Raw genomic sequence first — 19,758 nt, 5'->3', positions numbered from 1 at the left:
TTTTGAGATAACAGTGTAGGGAGGGACAACATGTGGACAGACAGGACCTCAGGGCTGGAAACTGTATCCACCTCCTTTGGGTTTTCCCCCTAAGATGTACTTTTCACTTCCAAAACGGATGTCCTGGCATCATGCATTGATTTCACACTTTAGTCGTTATAAGCACTCTGGGATTTTCATGAGATTTTTGTTTTTCATTCTCAATGCGATGTGTAAAAAAAAAAGGGGCAGTGGAATTTACTGGGACCGACCTGTTGTGCAACTAGGTCGTTCTGTTATCAGACTGCCTCTGGATTTCTGATTTATAGGATTTATTTGAAGGTAAATCGCTGCAGGCAGTGCAGACTTCCCTAATGGAAAGGAATCAAATGTTCTACTCCACAGACGCTATCAGGTATCCTTACCTAACATGTTTTGTGGTCATCATTTGTCCTTATTTAGGGCAAACTTTGAGGCAACCTTTTCAACTTTTATAGGTCTATATAATTGTTTTCCGTGTAAGGTGATACTTTGGCAATTTATTTTGCATTAATTTTTTTGGATAGATGTGTAATTTCCCTGGAGATGCACATGCTGTGCTAACAGATACTTGCTCAGATAAGGCGGGGGAAATGTTTGAGGTTACAATCCAAAATGAATCACAGCTTGCCGTCACTGGGTGTTTACCTTATAACCAGAGCAAACTATTTTTTGGGGGGGGAAAAGCCAGAGATTTTATTAAAGATGCAAAAAAAACCAACTGAAGTATATGTGCGTTGAGGTTATTGATCTTGGTCCAGAATGATCTTACATGGCCACAGGGAGCACATGTTTCATATTTACTACATGAAGTTCATTCTCAGCATACAGTTAAAACACAGTGGGGTGTGTTCTAGATGTGCCATGTTCACATTGCTAAGCTAAAAAGTTCAGACAGGGGTTGGAAGATATATTGATGTTGGACCCTCGGATGACTATTACCTGTTTTTATTAGTAGCCTGCAGACACAGAAGTGAAAGTTGTTTTCTTTTAGCTAGAGTATGAATAGAAAGTGGTGCTTGACACTGCTTTTTCCTTCTTTTTTTTACTGACATAAGTTGAGTTATAGCTACAGGAACAACTTCAAAAAATGTACCGCTCCTATATTCTTTGTAGTTTGTATGCAGTGAAAACACAAACAATGGGGCTGTCCTGAAATTTTCCCCCGAGAGATACGAACTCACACCGACCTGCTGTGGAGTCGCATGCTTGCTTTTAATGCAATGTGGAGAAGAAAAAAAAAAAAAAGATGATTGACTGTTGCCAAGAAAAACAACAAATGTCTCGAGAGTTAGAAACAATTACCTGTGTTGTAGTGCCAGGTCAGTGTGCCTGTGGTCAGGGGAATAAAGACAAATAACCGCGCTAATGCACTCCTGTCCTGTGGAGATGGAGAGGTTGATAATAGACTGCTCAGCGGGACAGCTGGGTGTGCTGCTAAATGCCTCATTACGGGGGTGGTCTCTGTGTGTGAATGCCCATATCCAGAGTACTTCTTCGCCATCTGTCCTCAAGTCTGCTGACGACGTCTACACTCTTTTAAAAGTGAAGTTTCTTAAAACTCAAAAGCCTCTGAAGTCCTTGGTTTTTGTTCATCGTTTATGAAATCGCTTGTGTTGCGGCATGCTGGATTAGTTCGATGTCGAGGCCTTCAGGAATGGGGCAGTATATTTGAGGCGTTGACATAAATGAGATGCTGTATGTCGGGGCTGAGATCAGAAGCCAGCAACACTAAATTTGCTCTGCTATAGCTTTAAATCTGTCACCATCCCCATCAGGATGGTTTCCCCCCATCACCCCCTGCGCCGTGTGCCGGACATGCTGCCAAAGACAACAGAGGACTCTGGCCGCCAGGAAAACAGGGGTGTTAGCTAAACTCACATGGCACAAGCTGTCTGTTTCTTCTCTTTTTTCGCCTCGTGCTCTCTCTCTCTCTCTCTCTCTCTCTTTTTTTTTACTCTATCTCTTTTAACCACTCTTTCAGAAGTATTGACTTGCTGGCAACACAAATCATGTCTTTCCCCCCGCGTGACAATTTGCTGCTGTCGTGATTTTCTCAACGGATGGATGGAGAGTGTTTCATGCTCCTTGTTCTTTCTCCTTTGTTTTTAGTGGGTGCTGTTCAGGCCTGTGTCTCTGATAGATGCCGGCAATCAAGCGGTAAAGAGACGACCATTACTCTAACACCACTCACATGGGGGGGAGGGGGGGAGGGGGGATTGTGTCACCGCTCCCCTGAAGATAGTGTACTGGGGGATGAGCCGAAAGCACCGGCACTATCCCTGTCACTCAATGACTGCGAGGATTTAAAACCGTCTCATTTTCTCACTCTCTTAGCTGCCCATCCATCACACACAGCTCTATATCTGTATTTCTAATCCCAAGGGTGTGAAGGTGTCTCAATTTGTCATCTTGAATAAACAGCAGTCTGTTTATCATCGCCCTAATCCTCTCCAGTTTAGACCCACAGAGCACTTGGAGGGATGCCACTTAGCCCCGATTCTCAGTAATGAACTGAATTGTGAAAAACAGATGATAAAACTGGACAAGGGAAAATAAATGAAGTGAAATAAGTCGTACTTTGACAGCTTGTGTCTGCCAACATGAATATTTTCATTTGATCATGAAATGCATGTATGTATGTGTGAATACTATAACCGCTCAGAATCATCAGTCACATGAAATATTTACCTTGGCAGTGGATTAACATAATGTGAGCGTCATGGTGAATATGTCTTATCTTGACTATATCTATAGCGCCAAGCAACATGCTTTGGGAGTCAGTCATTTGAATAGAATAGTATAGAATAGAATTACTTTATTGATCCCAAACTGGGAAATTGTGGCGTTACAGCAGCATGTTGTCAGAGCAAATAAAACAATATAAGAATAGAGACATAAATAAGCACTTAAAATATAAAAAAATAAGAATAAGAAGAGATTCATACATTAAGAATTTAACTTAACATTCTTACTGGTTAAAAAATAAAAAAAATAAATACAGCATTTATTCAGGCTTGTCAACTGAATGTAAAAATACTTGCTGGAGGTAAGAGGTGTAAGTCTGCAAAAACAGTGATGACAGTGATATGTAATAACAGTATAGGGGGTTCTCCAGAGCTGTGCAATCAAAGATATATATGTTAAAGTGCAGGAGTGTAGATACGTTATCAATATGTGAACGTGTGCATGCTACACCTGGATCAATTAGTTTAGATTGACATTGTTTATGTTGTCAGGTTGAACGGTATTATCTGTGATCAGGGTGGAAGGAAAGTAATGAGGGAGATGAAGCAGTCTGGTTGAAGTGGGGCGGCTTTGTTTTTTTAATGCATTTATCCATTTCTTCCTGGATCTTCCGATTGGTTGGTTGGTGGACAGATGGCTGTCGGAAAATATGCACAAATGCAGGTTTAAAAAGCACAGTGAAACTCAAAGGAAAGGGTCTTTGACACGGGTGATGTACAACTTTCACAACAATTGTAATAAAGATTACCTTGACAGAATGGGGCTTATCAAAAAAACAAACAGTTATCTTAAAGTGCTGCCAACCAAAATAAAATCCTCTTTGCACACAAATAATTAGTTGTAGGTCCTGCAAAACCCTCCTGCGGTGATCATATTTTTCTGTTTTAAGTACTTTGTTTTGAGGTGTTTATTTAAGATTATTGAAATCAGGATGAAAAGAGTAACACTTGTTTTTAAATCTGCATTGATTCATTTAAATTGTACAACTTTCCAACAATGTCATATTTCGGTTTACAGTGTTAAAATATTTAAGTTCCCCTCCTGACACTAACCAACTTTCTGCCACAATCATTCCTCTGATCTGTCCCATGTTCAATTAGAGCACATTACTCAAGATTACCCTTGCTTATTCGTAACAGAAACGCTCATGAGTGTTCCCATGAGTGTTCCCATTGAGTGTGAATTAATGTCTGTGCGACAGGCCTCTTTAATGCACTGTGAAGTCCTTAACAGGACGAGGCCCCATTTTTCTTTACAGGATATAAAGGAGGAGTTGACAGGGTCATCCCCCCAATTCTTAAACTATTGGCAAGTATCATTTAGCTGAAGAATTAAGGGAGTTATCTGAGTCAAAAGAAGATAGAGGAGAGAGAGGGAATCTCAAAGAGGGCATAGCGGGGTGAGAGATAGGAGAATGTGAGAATGTTTTGTCAGCCTGACCTTTGTTTTGGGCAAACAGATTTAAAGGCGACACAAAAGGGAAAAGGCAGTGACAGGCAACAGCTGATGTATGATGGGTAAAGAGAAGAAGACATGCCTGCAGGGCTCCATGGTGAAACAGCTCAATAGTCTCAAAAAGAAACCTGTGTGCATATCCTGCATGAAGTTAGATGAGACTGCACACACACTCCTACTCTCTCACACTTACACACACACTTGTGATTGCTCCTCCCTAGCTTGACTCTTTCTCTGGGATCTCCCTACAGGGTTTTGCAGAGAAAGGGCAGAGTGAATACAGGAACAGGACCAACTCCACACACCATGGAGAGAGACGACTCTTTTCATCTGAATGACGTCGGGGCTCCACGCTGCGCGTCTGGCAGTAATCATGGCAGAAAAGGGAAGAGGACTACGGCGCTACTATCCCATGCAGGGGTCCCATTAGTGGGATTGATGTTGTTGGCCACCCTCCCTTTTGTAGCAAGCATCCAGCAAAGTGTCCCCCGGGTCAAACTCAGCCACAGAGGTAAGGAGTGGAACATTGTTTTTTTTGCCTCTAAAAATTGTTGTTGTTACAGTCTTACATTGACTTTGAAACTTTGATGTTGAAGTGTTTTGTGTCAAGGGGCAGCCTGAGAGTAGAAATAAAAGTAATTATTAATATTTTATGACATGCGGACAAAATTCCTCATCAGTGCACTAGCTTGCTCTTAGTTGGGGTTATATTTACAGTCCCATGAGATGTAGAACGACTTTAACCCACCTGATTCCTCCTGAATTTTCTTTCTCAATCTCTTGGTTTCTGTCAGTATTTCACTTATTCATACATCTGCAGATGATCTGTCGCTCTATGCAACGTTTTGTCTCCACTTGTCTCATCGTATTTCTCTTGTGGCTTTGTGCTCACAGCCAAGAGGAAAAATAAAGGAGGGATAAGTAGACTCAGTTGTACTATGAAAGTAAACGGTCTGTGAAACATCACTGTAAAGAGAGAGAGAGTACAGTGGGAGATTTAGGACTTACTCTGTGATCCATTACTTAATAATTCAGTTGGTGACATTGACGGACACTTTTTGTATAACATAAATGTCTTTATGTCTTAATCCTCACATTTACATACTTTTATAGCATAAACTTATTGTTACAGCATTTGTCTTATTCCCATGCAGAACAGACATTTCATGTAGATGCCGTCCTTTGAAGTCTTTATATGCACTTAAATATAATATAAATCAAGTATATCCTCTGAAAATAACTCTGTGAGTCATGACTGTCTACAATGGGTGTAACACCCGAGTCCCACTGTCTGTGACGTTTTCAGAGTTTTCAGAGTCCTATCTTCACTTTGTTTACATCGCCAGGACGGCCGGCCAACAATGCACCGCGAGTTGTTTTGGTGTGATGCTGGTGCTCAAGGGCGACATCTGCTGGATCAAAAAATCGCATATAAAGCCTTTAATCTATTGGGTGTATTTTAACCAGCTCCAGCACTGTGCAATGCGTTCATTTTCGTGTTTTGGTTTTGCATCAACCGAGTCTGTTTGCTTTTTACCTTCAGAGGAAAAACCCAAATTATCGCTCCCCTTAAAAACCTGCTCTACACTCCAGTGCAAACTTTACTTCAAAGTCTCCAATCCCTCACGCTATGTTTGAGCTACGAGAAAACCACACAAATGAACTTCAGTCCATGCTCCATAAAAGTGAATCCCCACGGTGACCTTAAAGTAAACTCACTTTGACTTCCACTTCTGAAAAGCGCTCCTCTAGTCAAAGCCTTCCAAAATCCCAGAATGGCTGGAAATAGACGTATGTCATGTATGGGCCCCGGGTTTCCAACATAAATACATGCAAGTAGCCGCAGGAATAATGATTGCAAGGGACAGTGTTTACCCAGCAGTTAGGCTAGTATTTAGCTCTACAGGTTGTCTCGTTTGGTGTGTGTTCCCAAAGCAGCCAGCAGATAAAACAAAGCAGTTCATCATGTTACACATGATTGTATTTTAATGGGGTCACAAATCCAAGCCATCTCTTTTTGATACTCTATCAGGGTTTGTGTATTGGCTTTGACTCTGAGCATGACTGACCACACTGTCCTTTCAAGAGAACAGCTGTCTAACTAGGTTTTGGCTTCTTTGGACCTCCTATTATCAACAGTAGAACATTGTCCATCTTTGGTCTTTTCATTTAAAATGACTGAAGCAAAAATAATTAATCAAAGGCAAAATCACCTCCAACCTCCATTGCACACATCATGCACACATCCTGTCATCATTTCATCAGTGCACACTCAAAAAGCAACACCAGCCAGCGCTGATCACTCTTCAAAACATCACATCACGTTGCCCTCCTGTGAAAGCACAGCTCCAATGAGCGAAGGGGGGAAAACGATCAAAGCGTAATCATTCATGATTTAGTGAACACCTCCAAAACAACTGGCTCTCTGCTCCGGAACTTGTGGACTTTCTGCTGAAAGAGCACGTCACAAGTTCAGGTTTCATCCCGAGTCAAAACACAGACATGTGGGCCTCCTGCCAAATAAAAAAGAAACGATCATCTGGTTTTCAGCGTTAGTTTTAATGTGCTGCCCATTAAGACTGCTGTTAGACCCTTATTCCTAATGTGCAACCAAAGCGATCGAGTTACACCACTCTCATTCTCCCAATAGTTTTGTGGCATGTTTTAATTAAAAGCCACAGTTTATTAGTCATTTACAGTAGAGAGACAACTCGGGGGACATAATTCATCTCTTTGTAAACAACCCCCCCCCATTTGATCATAAATTATGCCTAGAAGCAGCACATTAAAAACATATTCAAGTGAGTTTAATCTGGTTTTTCTTGTGCTCATTATTTCTGTATCAACAATGCTGTTTGTTTTAGCATTTGACCCGGGCTGTGATGTAACTCTGTGTACTCTGAAACCACGGGCAGAACATCCCATACTGCATATTAATGGCGGACTGAGGCTGTGAACATGCAACACCAAATCAGTGACCTCAACCGAGCACCAATGCACAAAACGAGCATCAGTGACTTTTGTCTCGGCATGTGAAAAAGTCATTATTGCAATTTAACTTTTGCATTAGATGGTCTTATTTCAGCTATTAGCTTGAGATGAAACACAGCACTGGTGATAATGAAGCATTGCCTTTGCTCGTCCCGTGTTAGATGGTCAAAAGCAAATATTATATCAGGGCTATTCAGCCTCAGTTGCTGCCATCACTGCAAATCCAAAGTTTCAAATTATGGCTACATATAACTCCTTCACTTACGGTGTAATGATTCATGAGCATCATGTATCTTTCACTTTAAAGATGGTTTATTATTTGTTGCGGTTGACAAAGTAAATTAATACTTTATGCACTTTTAGCTTTGAAAAAGACATTTTAAAGCTTGTTGTTAGCTTAATGTTGGCTAACATGATTTTCGTCTCTGAACTACCAGAGTTCAAGGAACCAATGGCAGGTACTGGTGTAACTTGTTGCGGCATCTATTGGATCATATTGAAACAAATCATTAAAACGGGTCTGCTCGTTGAATGTCTTATGGTGTTGCATCTGTTTCATAGGACCTTTTCTGAGCCTCAGCAGAGCAGCTAATCAAGAGAAGTTTAGCAGGTCGAGGGGCTTTCTTCTTTGGAGAAAGGTGAAGAGCTTGATGCGAAGCAGCAACGGCTAAGCAGGCCGTTTCAATGGGCTCATAGTGCGGCGTGTTTACAGAACAGATTAGCTTTAGCCGCGGGCTAGCAGGCCTAATCTCTCTGTAGGGTTTAGTCTTCTCGGTGCATGATGTATGTGAAGGAGTAGGAGATATGAGCATGTGTGGGGGGCAATGTGTGTGTTTGTGTGTGTGAGCCTGTGTATAGGAGGAGGTATTAAGCAGGATTGCGTGGTGTGTGTGTGTGTGTGTGTGTGTGGGGGGGGGGGGGGGGGGGGGGGTCCTCAAAGTTCAAATATTGAAGGTTGGTAACCTCTCCAATCCTTCACACCAAAAGGGTAATCACAATGTCAATCCTTTCAGAATGACTCCCACAGGACCCCCCCGCATTGAGCCGGTGTTTATCCAGAGCATGTTGCTATACCGGCACAATGTAAAGAAGTTGGTGATGGAAGAGATTTCCTCAACGTCAGCGAGATCAAGGATGCAACACTGAACTGAGAGAGTCGTCTGTATTCAGCTCCCTGAAATAGATCTTAGTAGCAAGGTGTCAAAAACCAAAGCGTAGTAGTAGTAGTAGTAATCATTTATTTTGGTCACAAGAAAAAACAAAAATATTTTGACCGAAAAAGGTGTAGGCTGAAGCTTTAGCTTATTACACCTACCCTTACAAATCTTATTATTTAAGACACTACTAGTTTGGTTAGAAAAAACAAAACATATCAGAACAAAAATTGTTCCATTTCTTTCTAATAAAAGATGCGCTAAGTGCACAGTGTATTTAAACTCTTTTTTATACAGTTTATTTAGAGTGTAACCATGTTAAATCATGCTGAAATAAACAGAAAACTCTACCGTCATCTAATTGGGGCCGATGATAATGACTTCTGATTTGTCGCAGTTGAGTTTGAGAAAGTTGGTTTGAAGCCAGGATTTTATTTCTGTGATGCAGTCAGTGAGGATTGAGTGAGTGGCAGGAGTGATGGCTTTGGCGACGTTGTGGAGCTGGATGTCGTCGGCAAAGCAGTGAAACTTGTGTCCATGGCGGCGGATGATGTGAGCAAGGGGGAGCATGTACATGATGAAGAGGAGGGGACCTAGTACAGAACCTTGGGGAACACCTTGGGAGAGAGGAGCAGTGGGGGATTTGCAGTGGTTTATGACATTCATATGCCAATGCTGCAGTTAAAGTATATGTGTGAGTGAGCCATGGTAGCTTTAGCAAAAAATGAATCCACCATGACATCTTCATGGTTTACGAGGTGGTTACAGATATTAGATATCGCACACACAGTAGGACTGCGTTGTCAAATTCGTTGCTACTGTAAATCCTTTCTTTCAGCGTTTGTGGCTGAGGTGTTGAACCACAGAGGATTAGACAGTTTCGAGTCAAGCTAAGACATGTTTTTTCTCCGACAGAGAAAAACCCGGGGCTTGTCTTTCGGAGCTTGTCAGAGTCATATTGGCTAAAGACTCAGCATATACTGTCATTTAATCCTAGTTAGTGCAAAAAATGATGTGCTGCAGGGATGTCTTAATCTCTGCCTGCGTGTGTGTGTGTCTGTCTTTCTCTCTCTGGATTAGAGCTTCTGCATGCTGGCAGCGTGTCTCTCTTTCTGGGCCCCTCCGATGGTCTCCACTCCCACTCGCTGCTGTTGGATGAGGAGAGAGGCCGTCTTCTTTTCGGGGCTCGGGATCACATCTACCTGCTTGACCCTGACAATCTGGCCCACGCTCCCAGAAAGGTGCAGTATGATGACAAGAGACATGGCGTAGGAATGTGCAAATAAAGGATTTTTAAAAAAAAGATATCCGATCGTAGTTTCAGGATAAAAAAAAAAAAGATCAAGAATGAGTTAAGTGTGATAAATAAACAGCAGTGTTTTGTGTTATGTAGCTGCCCAGGCCATTTACTATACTTGAAGGGTTGTTTAGGTGGACTTTGGAGTGTTTACAGCAGTTTCAAGAGTATCCACACCCTCTGACAGAAGGCTAGTGCTGGAAGAAATTCAAGTTTGAACAGGAGACAGAGTATCCCCCCCCACCCACACACACACACACACACACACACACACACACACATCCCCAGACATGCAAACTCATGCTTGGAGTCACAGATGCACTCTGTCATTTACTGCTCATCGTTATAAGGATACTCAGCACGCAGCAGCTCAGGGCGCTTATACCTGTCTTACCGATAAATGCGATGATGCAAGGTATTATTTTCCATTACTTTGTGGTGTTTCTCCCGCTGAACTGCACTCAGCCGTGTATTGTTTTTAGTGAAGAGCTCACCTTTCAGTCAACAGCATGTCTGGTGAGGTCAGGGTCATCCTGTGAGAGGGGGGGGGGGGGGGGGGGGGAAACGTACACACACAAGTTTGTGCACACTTTGGAGTGTGCAGCTTCAGACATAAACACAAGCTCACAAATGCTCTTGGACTGATGCCATATGTTGGAGTTTGTAGATGTGAGTGTGTGTTTATGCAGCTGAGGCTGATACTGAGGATGAGGAGGAGGAGGAGGGGGGGGCAGTGTGTTTATTTGATTTTTATCTGGTTGTTTTAACTCGTAGTCTTGCTCTCAAAGTGTTGCCTCTCCGGTCATTGATACTGATGCCAGGGAAGATATGGAGCAAAAAGTCTGACTCTTTCTTTTGCTTTTGGGACTGTGCCCTCGACGGCGAACTTGATCTAGAAAATGCAAACTTTTGTGTATATCATTTAACGAAGAGAGATACCTGAAAACCTGACCTCTGGGCACTTTAACACACTTTGCTCCCAAGCATTCCAGTTGTTACTACTTTGATTGTCCGGAGATAGCTGCTCCTTTTTAAACTGTTTCCACAGTCTTTACATTCCACAATATAAGATGGTGTAACCAGGCCATTGATCATTCCATATTAAAGGGATACTTCACCCGCTGAAACATGAATCTGTATTGACATTGGGTCATATATGTAGTAGAAATGTGAAATACATTTTGAAGTTGGTGCCTTCTTGGCCGAGAAAAGGCAGAAAGTGTCTTTTTGGCTCATGTTGATGAAAGACACCAAATCCCAGTATGCACAGCACCGCAGGCCACTCCCACTAAGGTCCTCGATTTCAGAATCAGAAATACTTTAGAGGGAAATTCGATCGTTACAGTTTCTCCAAAATATACAGTTTAGCAGTAGAAATATAGTAATAAAAACATGTACAGACATGTTTACTTCAACACATTTCCTCAACTGATTCAGAGATTTCTTCCTGGAAATTCTTCTTGGAAATTCCTGTCAGAAAACAGACTCTATGTCTGTGTCTATAGACAAACAGTGAGAGCACCGACACTACCAGTCCGCCCCAGCTCGAACTGGCCCGGGCTCCTCGTCCAGCAATATAGCCGTGAGATGGTTGCTGCCAACAGGCCGGTCTTGTGTTGCGGCGGCCCCGCTATATTTATATTTTTTCGCCAGTATCAGCTTTCTCCATAGAGCCTGTTAGCATAGCTTCCAAGCAATATGGCGGACGTTAAGTTTTCGATTCTGGGAGTGATTTCCCACCCACTGATCTGTGATTGGTCTGTAGCTTCAGTGGTCGAAAATATGAGGAACTAGCGTTGTAGTTTCATCCCGCTAACCGCAACAGCTTCCAGTGACGCAATATGACGATTTTTACGTCACTTGAAGCTCCTTTTCAGACTTAAAAATACAAAGATTTCCCATCTCAGGGGAAAATGAGGGCTGGATGCACGACCATTCAAAAATACTACCAGGTTTCTAATGATACAAAGCTAAATGTAAATGGGTGAAGTATCCCTTTAAGTTTTTTTTTTTTTACCCAGGACACTCCATGTACACAACACATCCCACTGCACAATGGTTTTCTCTATGAATTCCTCCGTGGCATGCAATGATTTGAAAATCATGAGATGTTTTCGATAATTGCTCTGGTGTGTGGCTCTGTCGACCCATGAATAAGTTTGGCGATAGCTCTCCTTGGTAGGATTTAGGCGAGGTAACAGGCTAAGCACATAAGCCTGTTATAACACATGTGTGAACATGGATGGAGGGGAACATTGAAGGGACGCTGGATGATATACCCGTACCAGCACCAGGAGGAGCTAATAATCCCATTATTGCGATCAGTTTTTTTTTTTTTTTTTTTTAAATAATCCCCATGGTGTTGCAAAAGAGGGATGATTAACACATTTACGTTGTTCCCAATATTTTATAAAACACTTTTTTTTTATGAACACACAGTACTGTCAAATGCACTGACTGAAAGTGAGCACAATACAAAATAAATAAATAAAAAGTAACAGAACAAACACCAAAGATAAATTCTTGTGGCAGTTTGTTGCACAAATGGTAAGGACCCCTTTTGGTTTTAACCTTAAAGAGACACTTAAAAGGAGCTTCAAAAAGATATTGGGATGCACTTAGGCTCCTATCAGGTTGGGGGGGTCAGGAACTTTCAAACTGGTACCCTTTAAAGTGCTCCATAAAATTTGATATTCTTCTTTAAAAAGCACAAGTGCTTAGCGTAAAGTAACCACAACAGGAGTATGAAAGAGTCTCCTTTTGGGGATTGTTGTAAGGCTGGCTAATGGATTTGGAACCTGTTGCAGCTTAAACACATTATATTCTTTTTTTTTTTTTGGCTCACACAGGTATAAAGTGCATTACAATCCTCTGGATGTTTGTAGATAAAGCTCTCATCTTAAAAAAAAAATGAATTATGCTAGTGTATAAATGAAAAATAACCGTATAAGGCAGTATTTAACTTCTGAGGCTAAAGGCCAACATGCTACATTATGAGATGTTAAGTATGTCTCCTTTTGTTTATCCATCCTTAGATTCACTGGCCTGCTCCCCGGGACCGAGTGGAAATGTGCAGACTAGCAGGAAAAAATGCGAATGTAAGTGTTGCAGAGGAATGAAGTGAAACAGAAATTTGCTTCACACAAAAGAAAAAAAAAATCATATGGATTTTTTTGGTGTTTTTATCATACCATGAAATGCATTCTACATGTTCTAACAGACCTTTTGTACTCCTTCCTCATTGCTGGTTTTCTGCTCTTGCTCATACTAGTTGGAGTGTGCCAACTTTGTCAGGGTCCTCCACAACTACAATCGAACACACGTCTACGCCTGTGGGACGGGAGCGTTCCATCCCAGCTGCGCTTTCGTCGAAATCGCCGGACGCAGAGAGGTAAAGTCAATATGAGTCAGCGAAACCAGGCACAAAAATTATTAAAGCACAATTTAGGAGTTTGGTTTATATTTTGAAAGTGAAATAATTCTTCCTTTTTTTTTTTTTTTTTATCTTAGGATGGTGTGTTCCAGCTTCTTTCTTCTACAGTGGAGTCTGGCAGATTGAAATGTCCTTTTGATCCCCTGCAGTCGTTCACTTCAATCCTCACAGGTAAGATGAGGCCATCACAAAAAAAAAGAAAAAAAAAAAAACTCTTCAGCATTCCTCTGCCTGCCTTATCGCCCACGCACCAGAAATGTATTTCTGAACATCACAATTTTACCCGGAACGAAATTGTGCTTCTCCCTTAAGTCTTTATCCTCCTTAAGTGTTTATGCATCCTTTTTGCCCCCAATTTTTTTTGCCAATACTTTTGGGCCAAGTTAAAGGCGGCAAGCAGATATTTCTCAGGCAATAAAACAAGTGAAGTGAGACAAAATTATAAACTGTAAATTGACAAGTTTTTTCAGCCTCATCTTTTTTTGTACATTCGTTTCTGCAAATATTTCTCAGGCTGTGTTTCTGCTAAATTTACTGAGGTAAACGGTTTTACTTTTTATGTATTTTCCTGAAGTTTTTTCCTCACTGAATATTTTGTGAGGTGTCATGATTGATTTGCCTGCTCTGTGTTTTTTTTGGGTCCAGATCAGTACCTGTACGCGGGCACTTCTTCGGACTTCCTGGGCAAGGACACGACATTCACACGCTCCCTCGGCCCTCCACCTGACCAGCACTACATACGCACAGACATCTCTGAAGACTACTGGATCAATGGTACACACACACACACATGCCTGCACATTTAACACGCTGAGTGCACTCAAAAACTTGTTATTGCTTTTTTTTTTTTTTTTTTTAACTTCCAGCCTCTCGTACTGATACAAAGAGCCTCTCTGTGCCCTCAGGATGGTTATTGGCATTCCAGTGTAGAGGAAACAGCCCACTGATTCATTTCTCTGGAACTTTTATATGAGTCAAAGCTGAAGAGGGACCACACCTACGGGGGAAATTTACAGTGTGCCATGAAGTTCACAACCTTAGTCACACAAAAAAACACAAAAACACACACACACACACACACACACACGGGCATGCACAGTCATCTTCTCTTTCTGACATCTCCGGGTCTCCAGTGTTTTTAAAGCCAATGATGGGTTTGTCGTGTATGAACAGTTTGTCATCAGCATCTAAATCCTTACACATGGTCTCCACATTTCACAACCACACAGTCAGAGATGTCAACAATTATCTCTCTCTCTCTCTCTCTCTCTCTCTCTCTCTCTCTGTCTCTCCTTCAGTGTGCATGTGTTGGCCCAGGGCGTGCAGAAAGAAACAGTGAATAATTTGTTACAGTGTTTCTGTTCCCTGTGAGCCCATGGAACATCCCTCTAACAATGACCTACTATCCAAAGTGTTAGCAGTCGTACACTAAGTTGTTCCAGTCGGGGAATGACTCTCTTGTTGGTTGGCTCCGCTCGTCTGGGTTGAGCTAATGTTGGTGTAATGTCACTGCAAGACTTTTAGCCTTTGGAGCCTCCCTCCTCCTGTGCCAGAACACTGATGATAACATGCTATACGTTCCTTTTTCTGTTTTACATTATGAACAGTTTATTTTTTAATTTAGCTAAAACTTTATTCTTAAATTAAGAAATTGCTTTTCTGATGTCAATTCCTGCAGCATAAGTCAGGAAACTTTTTTTTGTAATTACTTTTTATTTACTACACTACATGTGTTTATCAGTCATTTGAGATCTATGGAAAGTAATATTTTGCAGATTAAGATTTTAAATACAGAGACTGGCTCGGTTATAGTGTAACATATTGTTACAAACTTCATTGTTGAAGACTTTTTTTTTAAAAATTTTGTTGCATGATGTACAGAATACAAAATATAAAGCCACCCATCCCTACCCGAACCCTCTTATCTCCCCGATCCACCACCCAAAACCACCCTCAGTCCCACCCCACCGCAATGCTTTTAACAACAATGATAGCATAATGTACTGTCTGCATTTACACATATACATACATTTATCCACATACAGTTATTGAACACAAATAATCCAGGCATTTGCAGCTGCTTGAAGACTTACTTTTAAAACTGCAAAAATCCTAATTTTTTTATTTAGAAGTTTTGCATTGCAATTGAGCATTTTAGCTTATCAGCTACCAAATACTTTCCTGATTTTGTCTTTTATAGTAGTGGTACAAATAAAACTAACACCTACTCTAAAACATATTGTGCCGTTAACTCCTCATCATGTATTCACTAATAGCTACGGATTGTTTTCTAAGGAGATTAAGATTTAAAAAAAAATGGAGACTGGATAGATTATAGAATGTTACATGTTGTTACGAGAGGCCAGTGCTCAAAGCTTTTGTTTGTTTTTTGACTTGTAAAACTTCAATAGTCATTGTTTTCCTATAAAATAATAGCATTTCAGCTCCACAGCAACCTTACTTTAATGGTAACTTTGGTGTTTTTGTTCAGGTTCTGGCTGCAGCAGGCAGCTGATGTATGCAGGACAGAAGCAACTAGCTGGGCAACATGATAATGCATAATGCAGCAACATATATTAATTTTATGGTAGTGCACACAGAGCAAGAAGAAGAGTCCAGATTTATTGAGCATTGTGTTCATGTTTTATTTAGCTATATTGTGGAATGTCAGAGTTGTGTTTACTTTCTCTTCTCAGCTCTTTCTGCTGCCCTAAGTGGCCAAAAGAAAGAACCAATCCCGCTTAAAGCAACAAAGGTTAGGTAATGGTAATGGTTTTTATTTCTCTTTAGTAATAGAGCGAAACCGTAACCAAACAAGTGCTGACACCAGTGTTCTTGACACACCAAGGCTACAGCAAATGGAAAAGCCATTAACGTACTCATTTTAACACCTCTCTCTCTTTTTTTTTTTTTTTTTTTTGCTCTCTATGTGTCTTCAGAGGCCAGGTTTATAGCCGCTCACCCCATCGCAGACACCTACAATCCAGACGATGATAAGATATACTTCTTCTTCCGGGAGGTGTCTTGGGAAGGCAACGACAAGAGCATCGTGTCCCGAGTGGCTCGTGTGTGCAAGGTGAGATATCACACGAGAGAGGTGGTGAAAGTGGGAGGTATACAGAGGAATGGAGGGGAGGCCAGGGTGTGAAAGATGGTTGGAAAAAATAACTAAGGAAGAAGGGGATGGACGCGTGTGAGTCTCAAATTGGTTACTGTATATTTAAGATAAAGCTCCATTGATAATGACATGGTGTCGTCGATTCTGACAGTGTGTTGATGATAATGCATTATCTAAGTATGTTTCTCCGACTTCAAGAGATTTGACTCTTTTATTTTTATTTATTTTTATTTATTTATTAGCACACATATAAGAATACATCAAAATATGATTAACAAAAAAATGAAAGGTGTGTCAGGAGAGGTCAAGGGACCTCACCTCTTAAGAGACAAATAAATCAACTAAGCAAATTGAATTACACAATTTCAAAACAAAATTAAATATGAACACATATACAGTAACCTATACACGTATTCATACACACACACTTAGACACATACATACAATAGAAAGACTGAAAATGTTAACCCTCTATCAGCTAAATGAAACAGGCATTAATCTATTAAAAAGGGAGTGAAATGAGTGAGTTGATGGAAAAAAAAGAAATATATTTTAGATATGCAAAAGTTTGACCTCGTGGATTAAATGTGAAGACAGTTTCCTTTTAAAAATCTCTGTAGACGATCACATGCATTTGAAAAGTCCAGTGTTAGTCGGACTAATAAATCGACTGTTTGTAACTGCATGTAAACCTACTCACTGTCTCTGATAACAGGTCGATTCAGAAAGAACATTTTATTGGAGTACCGTTCAAGACACTTTGAAGGGATGTAATGCTCATGACAGAACTTACATTTCACTACACGTTGAATACAGTGTGTGCTGATAGAGGACTATCCCACGCAGCAGCAGTCTCCCATTAGCATTCAGAGGCCTATTGCTACATTCTTAGAGACGAGCTTTCAGCGTCTTTATGACTTGGGAGTAAGCTGTAAAGCAGACTGGATGGAGAATCTTCTACTCTTTCTCCTGCAGCTATCTCTCCTCTGGTCTCTGTATTTTTCCCCTCGCTCACGTTCATTATCTTCCGAGTGTGTTATTACTCTGCATGTAAAATGAATCGGGGTCCTTCTCCTTCAGTCCTCTTTTGAAGATTATCACCATTGTGATAAACATCCTCATTAAGTGCTTACTTTTTTTTTTTTTTTTTGTCTCTTGATCAACAGTGTGCTATTGTGTGTATTGAACCTTAACGATCTTTTTTTCATATGACTTAGTTAGTGCGCCGGCCAACTTTAATAGGGAGGCTCTCTTAAGTTTTCTAACATCACAAAGAGGAGCACTTGAGCGCTCTCACCAAAGCTCAATCAGAGGACGCTACTCAAACAGCGATTCATATGCTAAGAGAACAGGGTTTGGCGCTTGCTTCCAACATTGCAGCTCCATTTTTGCTTCTCCTTTCCTTTGATGTTTCTCCCTACCTCGTTCCTCCTTTCTCTCGTTCTTTTTTTCCCTCTACATCTACTGCGACCATCATTATTGTAACCGAGAAGGGCTCCTTTGTGTCAGCCAAATAAGCAGATCCTTACTGGAAACATGTGCTTCACCTGTTTGTTTTCCTAAAGAGTGCAGGAAACCAGAGTCAGGCCGCCGTGCTTTGTGTTGTCTCCGTGTGAAGGTCTATTAGATGGATTACAGTCAGATCGCGGCAGTGTTTTATTTATTGTGGTTGTCTTTCGGCCATATTGGACGGCTGCTGGCACGATGGTTAGAATGAGTATTTTTGTAGCAGTGTGTGTTTTTGTGTTAAACAGAATGATGTAGGTGGGCTGAGGAGTCTGACCAATAAATGGACCACCTTCCTTAAAACCAGACTGGTGTGCTCCATCCCCGGTCCAGACGGAGTGGACACACACTTTAACGAGCTCCGTAAGTGACTGTGTGAATCAAAAGTTCTTATGAAGTGAGTTTTATATTTCAGAAACTTCTTTTTGAGTAGAGACACTAAACTTCTAATTGCACCAGCAGTGTCTCAGTGGTAGCAAAGGTCAATATATATATATACATATATATATATATATATATATATATATGTAGTTTCTGCTTAATAAATTAATAAAGCTGGAGCTGCAACAAAGTCTTTTCTTTTTTTTTTAGAATCACACATTCACAGACATTTGTACATATTGCTCATTTGTGGTTAAACAATAGAGTGATTCCTCTTTTCACATTTTTGTGTATTTATACAGAACAAAATTACGACGGAAGATTAGGGCCACGTAAATTTTTTATATTTTTTTTAATTTAGTTAAGTTAAAGTTAATTTACGAGAATAAAGTCGTAAATTTACGACTTTAATCTCGAAATTATTATTATTATTATTTTTAACGTGGCCCTAATCCTCCGTCGTACAAAATAAATCAAATAGAAAAAAATAAATAATAATAGATATAGAACCGAACAAAACAAATAAAAAGACAAATTGTAAAACATGGGGTGATTTTCCACAGCACATACAAAAACAAAGCATACAGGGTTTCATAACTAAAGTAAAACCAGATTAAGCAAAAGAAGGGAGTTTAGGGGAGATATAGGATACCCACATACCCAAATGGGACCAAGTCTTCATTTTTAACTTGCATTCATCCACAAACCACAAAACAAAATATTTATTTGGAATCTTGCGCATTGCTGCCAGAAAGGCAACAACAAAGAAATGGCTCCAGCCAGTAACTCCATCAGTGAAAGACTGGTATGATGTAGTTTATGAAATATATATATAATGGAACGGATCACTTTTTCTCTGAAGCTTCAGAAAAATACATTTCAGGACCTTTTGGATTAAATGGGAAAACAAAAAGTCTTTTCAGTGCACAAAGACAAAAACTTCATGTTCCTCCACGCCTTTCTTTCAGAGGATGTTTTTCTGCTCCCTACAAGAGATGATAAAAACCCTAAAGTGTACGCCGTCTTCACCACCTCAAGGTAAAATTCAGCATTAATCGCAACATGTCATCGTTTCCTCCTCCATTTTCCTTTTTTTTTTGAGCCTTAACCCTGTCCTCTTGTTTTCTACTTTGCCCCTCTAGCTCTGTTTTCCGCGGGTCAGCGGTGTGTGTGTACAGCATGATGGACATACGGGCTGCATTCAACGGACCGTACGCCCACAAGGAAGGGCCCGACCACCGATGGGTTGAATACGAGGGAAGGATACCGTACCCGCGACCTGGAACAGTGAGTTGAACACAGAGCTCCTATTTGATAACTTCTTACCAAAATGAAATAAACCCCTTTAACCTACATGCTAATTACAAAAAATAAACATGGACATGATTTGATTAAAAGGCAGAATAATGATTTTGCTGCGCTCACATCTGCACACTCCTTCTGCATGATGTAACTGTGGTTCTGATTAAGTTACTCGATGTTAATCAGACTCTTCTTTCATTTTGTTTAAAAAACGCAATCAAGAAAAGGACAAGCATATACAAAGAATGCTTCAGGTGTTAAAAGTGATCAAGCTTTAGTTCACACCAAGAGGGGAAGCAGGAATGACACAGATGTTCCAGATGTGGTCTGCCTCCTGCTGTTCTTGTTTTGAACA

At 40.7% G+C, this 19,758-nt stretch overlaps 2 protein-coding genes across 4 annotated transcripts in view; one reads left to right on the top strand and one right to left on the bottom strand.

Annotated features, from left to right (window-relative positions):
- LOC132972409 (isocitrate dehydrogenase [NADP], mitochondrial) overlaps positions 1 to 19,758 on the bottom strand; it is a 375,783-nt gene that overhangs the window by 165,359 nt on the left and 190,666 nt on the right. The window lies entirely within an intron of this gene.
- Positions 1 to 19,758, top strand: part of sema3d (sema domain, immunoglobulin domain (Ig), short basic domain, secreted, (semaphorin) 3D) — a 37,375-nt gene that overhangs the window by 4,144 nt on the left and 13,473 nt on the right. The window contains exons 2-11 of the mRNA XM_061035192.1: positions 4,473 to 4,732; positions 9,447 to 9,607; positions 12,699 to 12,761; positions 12,935 to 13,054; positions 13,174 to 13,267; positions 13,742 to 13,870; positions 16,036 to 16,172; positions 17,969 to 18,083; positions 19,070 to 19,139; positions 19,244 to 19,388. Of these exons, the coding sequence (XP_060891175.1) occupies positions 4,473 to 4,732; positions 9,447 to 9,607; positions 12,699 to 12,761; positions 12,935 to 13,054; positions 13,174 to 13,267; positions 13,742 to 13,870; positions 16,036 to 16,172; positions 17,969 to 18,083; positions 19,070 to 19,139; positions 19,244 to 19,388 (1,294 nt within the window). The remainder of the gene's footprint in view (positions 1 to 4,472; positions 4,733 to 9,446; positions 9,608 to 12,698; positions 12,762 to 12,934; positions 13,055 to 13,173; positions 13,268 to 13,741; positions 13,871 to 16,035; positions 16,173 to 17,968; positions 18,084 to 19,069; positions 19,140 to 19,243; positions 19,389 to 19,758) is intronic.

Source organism: Labrus mixtus, chromosome 4, assembly GCF_963584025.1.
Source record: "Labrus mixtus chromosome 4, fLabMix1.1, whole genome shotgun sequence".
Taxonomy (NCBI): domain Eukaryota; kingdom Metazoa; phylum Chordata; class Actinopteri; order Labriformes; family Labridae; genus Labrus; species Labrus mixtus.
Note: the sequence above shows the minus strand (reverse complement) of the source record. Positions and strands in the feature narration are given on the sequence as shown.